Source organism: Xyrauchen texanus, chromosome 13 (genome assembly GCF_025860055.1).
Source record: "Xyrauchen texanus isolate HMW12.3.18 chromosome 13, RBS_HiC_50CHRs, whole genome shotgun sequence".
In the NCBI taxonomy this organism is placed as follows: domain Eukaryota; kingdom Metazoa; phylum Chordata; class Actinopteri; order Cypriniformes; family Catostomidae; genus Xyrauchen; species Xyrauchen texanus.
This window is the reverse complement of record NC_068288.1, coordinates 46,376,683-46,384,182: the sequence shown is the minus strand read 5'-3', so window position 1 is coordinate 46,384,182 and position 7,500 is coordinate 46,376,683. Positions and strand designations below refer to the sequence as shown.

Sequence of the window (7,500 nt, the reverse complement as noted above, 5' to 3'; positions counted from 1 at the left end):
ATCAGTGTGTTTGTGTTTCAGGGTGAGAAATTACGCGCTCTCAAAGCACAGAAAGCCGAGAAGTCTGTAATCGGGGAGGAAGTCACTAAATTACTGGAGCTAAAAAAACAGCTGGCGCTCGCAGAGGGCAAAGCCCCCGAACCGTCCAATCAGAAGGGCAAAAAGAAATGAGACGAGAGAGTGAAAGTGACACAACTCCATCATTTGAGGTAGAACGTGCAGGAATATTTACAGACTGGATCCTGAACTATATAACCACCGTATGGAAATACAGAAACTGTCCTTTATTATAGAAATGCAATAGAATCTACAGCATGTATCACCCATTTTATGACGATGTATTCATGCAATAAATGCACACAAATGCCAAAAGAGAATCCAGACTCACTTCAGTTCATTTCAACATTTTAATAACAAAATGTGTGTAATACAATTCCATATTAAGGAAGTCTAAATGGATAATTTCATGTAATTCAGCATGCATGTTTATTTAACATGAGTAAAGTAAATATAAGATAAATGATCACATGATCTCATGTGTAATGCACATATAGAAAAATAGGCAGAGTGCGCTATAAACCGCTAATGCTACAAATTCTGAAAAAAGTATCAAGAGAAATAAGTGAGAGCAAAATCGCTAGTAACATCCATTCATATGTTTCCTTTAACCACACACACACACACACACACACACACACACACACACACGGAGGCCTCGGTTGATCGTGAGCGACAGAGAGAAACGGCTCACACAATCATTCTCAATAACCTGAGCTATTAATCTCGGTCAACTAGGAGTGTTAAACATTTAAAGCCCTTGAACTAACAGATGGGTTACAATGAAATGCACTTCTACAATCATCCTTACAAATACGATCACATTCTTCTGCGTAAACCTCGAGTTGGAGTTCGATTCATACACTGTTTATCTGTGTGTAAATGACAAACAATCCCGTTTAAATAACAAGTTCATTCACGTTTCCTCTCGGTGGTTAAATAAAGATGGTGCTTAAACGGGCTTGACAGCGGCTTTCATTCACAATATTACCAGAGGAATCTCATGAAACATTTCTGAGCCACATTTCACCCCAAAATCATCAGAAAGAAATCAGAAATTACCCCAAATTCTCATTAAAATGCAATACCTTAATATGAAAACTATATATATATATATATATCTATATATATATAAAATTGTGACATTTTCATCATGGGAGAATTTGTTGTAATAGTAAATATCTGCAAAATAAATAAATACATAAAGCGATTGCATGGTAACTGTATTGTTTAATCAGATTTTGGAGGATTGATATTTACTCATTTTTCCTGCTAAATTGCGTCCTGCAAATATTTTCTTTAATTTCCCCATAATAGTTATTGTACTGCCTTGATGCCTGTTTTAAAAAAAATAATAATAATAATACAAAAAAAATAATTAAAAATAAAATAAAATATATATATATACATACATATTCCATTTAAAAATAATAATACAAATTTTAAATACAAATACAAATAATACAAAATAATAAATATATATATATATATTTTTTTAATGGAATATGTATGTATGTATGTATATATGTATATGTATGTATATATATATATATATATATATATATATATATATATATATATATATATATATATATATATATATATATATATATTATAATTATTTATTTATTTTAATAATTTTAATGGAGTATGTATGTATGTGTGTGTGTATATACATTTATTTATTTTTTTAATTTTATTATTATTATTTTTAATGGAATATGTTTGGTATGTGTGTGTGTGTGTGTGTATATATACATTTATTTATTTATTTTAATTTTATTATTATTATTTTTAATGGAATATGTTTGGTATGTATGTGTATATATTACTATAAAACAGGAAATATTCATTTCCTGGGGGTTTAAATGTGCATATTTGTCATGATAATATTGTCTCTAATGGTTTTAAAATTAGAATTTGGTTTCTTTCAACAAAATTTAATTTAATTTACAATATTGCCAGAGGAATCTAATGAAACATGCCCGGGTCAAAAAATCAAAAGATAGATTTTATATTTAGCTTCAACGAAAATAAAGTATTTAGCATTTTCTCCCCAAAATACTCATCATGCAATAATAATAATAATAATAATAATAATAAAAATACATTTCTTTGCATTTTAATGCATTTATACATCATTGTTGAATTTTTTGTTCTTCGTATTAATGCATTAACATGCATTTTTCCATCAGATTTTAGAGTATTAATATAATTTTAAAGATATCTACTATTTTCCCAAATTTGATGAATTGTGTCCTTTTTTTTTATTTGTATTTTTTTTAATGTTTCCATAATATTTTTTGTACTGCCTTGATGCAGATTAATATAATTATTTTTTTAATTTAAAAGTATTTTTTTTATACTGTAATACTGAAAAAATGACCGAATTACAGAAATCTGAATTTATTGAGATTCTCAGTAAAGCATCTGTTATTACAAAGGTTTTCTTTGTGCAATAATTTGTCTTGAATTTGGATAGAAATCTGGCCCAGTTTTGGTGAGATTCACTCTACCCCTGACGCGGGGGTCCGTCTTGTCTTTTGCTATGGCTTAATCTGACTTTCTCTGTTCTCTCTTGGTGGGACAACTCTCTCTCCCCCCTCGTAACACGTGTCTTTAGTCTCCTTTGGTCTTCGTGAATGTGCATTTCATGGTCACCGCAAGATGAATTTCCACCAATTGTTCACTTGCCCTCCTACCCCTCTATTCTCTTCTCTCTCTAAATCTCTTTCTTTGCTCCTCGTTCACCTCCTGGTGTTGACGAGTCTCTCGATGAGCGCTCGGCGCGTTCTCTGCACCTCCTCTCCGAGCCGCTCGATCTCCGCTTTGAGACGCTCATTCTGGTCCGTCAGTTCTTGCACTTTTCTTACGTTCTCCTGCTCGCGTTCTCTCCTGCTCTTCTTTCCAGGGGACGGGGAGCCTAGCGTTCCTCTGTCGCTCCCTCGCTTCCTTTTTCCCAGCCGTGAGGAGACGCTGACGGGAGGAGACGGGGGAGGGGAGGCGGTTGGGGAGTAGTTGAGGGAGGGCGATTGGGATGCCGAAGAGCACGATGAAGCGTCTGGAACCGTTGGGAGCTCCTCCTCCTCCTCGCTAGCCGCCGGGGATGGAGGCTGACGGTGAGGGATGTGGTAACTGCCGGTGACCATCACCGCACCCGTTTCGACAAACCCGACACCTCCCTCGCTGAGGAGCTCGAAGAACTCCGGTGGCAGAAGATCTCCTCCAGACGAGCTCACCGCATCGCCTTCTCTCCTCTCCTCCGGTCTAGGGGGAGTCGCGCAGGCCGTTGGAGGGTGTATTGGTGTTGGGGGTTCCTCTATAACCCGTTGCACCCCGTCTCCCCATACCTGCCCCTCGGTTAACCAGGTGAGCGAGCAGCTCTCCAAAACATCCAAAAACTCTGGCTCTTTCTGCATAAGAAAAACAATCCGTTAGAAAAGCTCGAAAGATCGAAGTACAACGGATAAGATCGTAGTGCACTGTTTGATGTTACTGACCTCGGAGCAAGGCGGGGCTCGTGTAAGTTTGGCCCCACCCGCGTCAGAGCCCAGTATATCCTGTAGGTCTTCATACCACGCCTCCAACTCTGCACCACACAACGGCCCCACGCCAGGGGGGTACAGCCACTCCGCAGTCATCGCACCAATCAGTCACTATCCACAGACACAATACGATATGCTCACACACCTAGCACACCAGACCTGACCGGCAACACATAAATAAATAGATAAATATAAACTGTCCACAGAAAAAATAAAAAAAAGAAGGCTTCCAATGATGTTGTTATACAGCGGAGATGTAATATAAACAAGTTCTGTAGTTTCAGAGTTTTAGAACATGCTGCACATCACCACAGCTGTAGATTTTGGGAATGGCTGGTTTAACTGGGTGACCCCTTATTATATGTGACTTTAAGACCGACTGCTCGGCCACTGGGTGCAATGAGGACACATGGTGGCCGAAGGGTGTTACTGCACAATTAAGCCCTGGAGCTTCAGAATGCGCATGCACAAAAGTTTCTCATAATTATTTCTTTAATAAAGCCTCTTTACTATTCAGTATCACCCTGAGAGCATTAGCATTTAGCATTAAGCTGCAAATCTGACATTGTACAAAGAGAAATAAAAACACTGAAGATCTGCTCACCTTAAAGTGCCTCTTGTCAATCAAGTTTGAATGTGTGTTGTCGGTGATATATTATCCCAATAGTTCTAGGAAAAAAAAAATAATAAACTGCTCAAGCCAGTTCATGGATGCAACCATTATAATAAACCACCATGTATGAACATTTTTCAAGCGTGGAATTATAAATAGAAATTAAATAAATAGAATAAGTTTAGGGGGAAAAGGCAGCCAACACAACATAACTTTGAACAGACACAGAATGGGCACAATCATGTGATATAAAACATTGATATGTATTTAAAAAGGAGCTCTGGATAGTAAAAACAATTAAGATTCTGTAATCTTGCAGCTAAAATTAGGTCATTGTTTTTTATGTAAACAAAGGTGCATTGGGTGCTCGAGTGCGCCCCCTGTGTCAGTCTGAGAGCACAGACAACGTCGGTGGAAGACAATAAAGTTCACCTAAAGTAATATATTTTTTCACTTAAGAATTAAAAAAGCATTTAGAGGATAATAAACAATCTACTTGTTGGTTTAAGATGCTGAAAATGGTTCTAAAACAGGCTACGCTGTTTTATTATGGCGCTCCTTAATGCAAAGTAAAACGACATAACTAAAAATACGCCAGTTATCATTTATTTGTAACGGGGGTAGGCGACTAAAACTCAAAATTGATGATTTTAAAATGACTATAAAGTCATTAAATATCCCGATACGCCCTTTTAAGCGTTTCAATTCTGTTTCGTAAACAACTTAACGAAACGTTAACTTTGCCCGGCTGGTGTGCGGCTTTACGAAACTGCGAGCGAGCCAATGACGTCATGGAATCAAAGTACAAGAGCAGGAGACAAAGGGCGAAACACGCTCAACCAAATCAACAAACTACACAAACTATACAAAAACATTTGAAGCATCAATAGATCTGAATTCTTAAATTAGAGGGAGAGGAGTTGATGTCCTGTAGTTCGCCATGAAATGTTACAATCAATGTAACAAATGTAACAAATGTAACAGTGCCGGAGATTCCAAAAATAATGTAACAGAATGTGTCACAATTGCCGCGATTTAACCGAATAACTGACAGCTGTCATCGCGAAGTAACTTCTAAACTAAAAGGAGCCCGTTACATTGTTACATTAATAAATGAGACTGTGGTAGGAAAAAAAAAGTCCAGTGAAATTGGAGGAGAGCAACTGTAGTCCAAAAACAGCCGTGGGACGGTCGCCAAAACATGCGCGAGCCCTTTTCCCAAAAGGACAAGCCTGACAGTAGATCCACCAATACAGAAAAAGTAAATAATATGAATTTAAAAAAAACAGTAAGAAGGAGATAAATGACACTTACCCTTTTCTTTTTAGTATTTCTTTTTCGCGGCTGTTTTTTATTCAGGGTCTGTGTGTGTTTTTGTAGAGTTTGGTGATCGCTCATGTTAACCATTGTTCAGCTGAAGTCACCGAGTGTGGATTTCGGAAACTCCCGGGGACATTTATAGAGGCACTACAACCGAACTCTGGGGGAAGGATCTCAAGATGCAACCTAACCGAGAGGATGCGGAATGACAGGAGATTGTTTGCCGCATGCGGCAATCCGGAGAGGCGCTGCGAATTCTTCTGCTTAGAGACATCCAATGAGCGGCCGCGCTGGGCTGGAGGGGGCGGGACTTGTGGAACTCGCTTGTTGTCGCTCTGCGAAGTTTGTGTGCGCGGAAAGATGTGATGCAGTCAGAAGACGGCCAGGACGAATTTGGGGCGTAAGGGAGTCACATGAAAGGAATGATGCAATCATTGGCAACCGGTTTCTAGCTGGAGATAAGACTAGCGGAACCCGAGCATGTTTTATTAAACAACCTTTCGTTAAAAAGGAAAGAGGGCAAAGAACTGACAAACTACCTCATAAGGAGGTTGTATAATGTTTAATTTTTTTGCTTGCGTTCGCAAATGCACCTGCGAAAAATAGGCGATTTAAATATCTGTAGTGGTCATGTGATCATATACGGATTTATTCGCTTTTTTCATCTTTAATAACTCCTCTCTAATGTCCCGAGGCGATTCTTTCATGTTTCCCAATGCTGTTCAGCACTATGGAATCACAGTGAGAATATTCCATAGGAGTTTAAACAATCCCACCCCACCCCTACTGTGCGGAAGTGTGCTGTATTCCTCAGACATTTCATTCTAGTCCATTTGACAACTAGAAACACGTTAAATAAAATGGGCATATTTTACTAATCCATATAGATATGCATTAAAAATGAAAGTGAAAGGGTGTTACATTACACAAGAGGATATAGCCCATAAAGTTCAGTTGAAACATGTAAGACGAGAGTGTCTTCTGCTCAGATTAGTCTTTTGAAGGATTTTCCAGTGTAAATCAGCACAAGATTAGGGTGTAATCTGTGTCTGGGAAACCGCCCTAAAGACATACTCCCATGTGGAGTATAATCCTATAGCCTAGTTACGCCTGTTGTGGCATTGGCATGTCAACCAAACTTTCTCATCAACCAGCAACTCAACTGTCATGTCGCTTCAGAAAAGTCTTCGGATTTTACAATTGTTTAGAAATAGTTTCGGCCAAACATACGTCAACTCATTTGGAAGCACGAGCAACAACGTTTCAATTGCTTAATAAATTCCCACCGATATGGGCACGAACGTGGCCAGGTCGTGCATGTATAATACACACATCTGTATTTCCTCAGTTGCTTTTTGGGTCTTAACGTACAGCTTGCATCATTTCAGTATTACACCCAAATAGCCACTTCATACTGTTCATGTGTTAAACTTGCTATAGTTTACTTCCACGTTGCTTCGTGGTCAAATGTAAATCAGGTCAATCGCTGAAATATTAGCATCACCACTTTGAGTAAGAAATGGCATGAATAATACTGTATGTGTGTGTGTGTGTGTGTGTGTGTGTGTGTGTGTGTGTGTGTGTGTGTGTGTGTGTGTGTGTGTGTGTGTGTGTGTGTATGCGTGTGTGCGTGTGTGCGTGTGTGTGTGTGTGCGTGTGTATGCGTGTGTGTGTGTGTATGCGTGTGTGTGTGTGTGTGTATGCGTGTGTGTGTATGTGTGTGTGTATGCGTGTGTGTGTGTGTGTGCGTGTGTGTGTGTGTGTATGCGTGTGTGTGTGTGTGTGTGTGTGTATGTGTGTGTGTGTGTGTATGCGTGTGTGTGTGTGTGTGTGTGTGTGTGTGTGTGTGTGTATGCGTGTGTGTATGCGTGTGTGTGTATGCATGTGTGTATGTGTATGCATGTGTGTATGTGTGTGTATGTATGCATGTGCGTGTGTGTGTGTGTGTGTGTGTGTATGTGTGTA

At 38.8% G+C, this 7,500-nt stretch overlaps 2 protein-coding genes across 4 annotated transcripts in view; one reads left to right on the top strand and one right to left on the bottom strand.

The window, feature by feature from the left end:
- The window catches only part of LOC127654419 (methionine--tRNA ligase, cytoplasmic-like), a 31,157-nt gene extending 29,608 nt beyond the window's left edge, over positions 1-1,549 (top strand). For both annotated transcript variants that reach the window (XM_052141604.1, XM_052141603.1), the window contains one exon: positions 22-1,549. In XM_052141604.1, coding sequence (XP_051997564.1) covers positions 22-171 — 150 coding nt within the window. In that variant the 3' untranslated portion in view covers positions 172-1,549. The remainder of the gene's footprint in view (positions 1-21) is intronic.
- Positions 1,550-1,708: 159 nt separating this feature from the next.
- On the bottom strand, positions 1,709-5,669 carry LOC127654075 (DNA damage-inducible transcript 3 protein-like). Of its 2 annotated transcripts, none has more exons than XM_052141049.1 (4): positions 5,530-5,669; positions 4,207-4,271; positions 3,558-3,761; positions 1,709-3,470 (listed from the first exon to the last, which is right to left on the bottom strand). In XM_052141049.1, the coding sequence occupies exons 3-4, from the start codon at positions 3,696-3,698 to the stop codon at positions 2,805-2,807; spliced, it is 807 nt and encodes a 268-aa protein (XP_051997009.1). In that variant the 5' UTR covers positions 3,699-3,761; positions 4,207-4,271; positions 5,530-5,669; the 3' UTR covers positions 1,709-2,804. The 2 variants fall into 2 exon arrangements, with proteins under 2 accessions (XP_051997009.1, XP_051997010.1); XM_052141050.1 differs by having other exon boundaries at positions 3,558-3,713.
- Positions 5,670-7,500: the final 1,831 nt, after the last annotated feature.

Bases quoted from the DNA above. Each gene is read 5' to 3' on its own strand.
- LOC127654075 (XM_052141049.1), bottom strand. From the start codon at position 3,698: ATGACTGCGGAGTGGCTGTACCCCCCTGGCGTGGGGCCGTTGTGTGGT. The intron at 3,471-3,557 runs GTCAGTAACATC...TTTCTTATGCAG, and splicing joins GAGCCCCGCCTTGCTCCGAG to AAAGAGCCAGAGTTTTTGGA.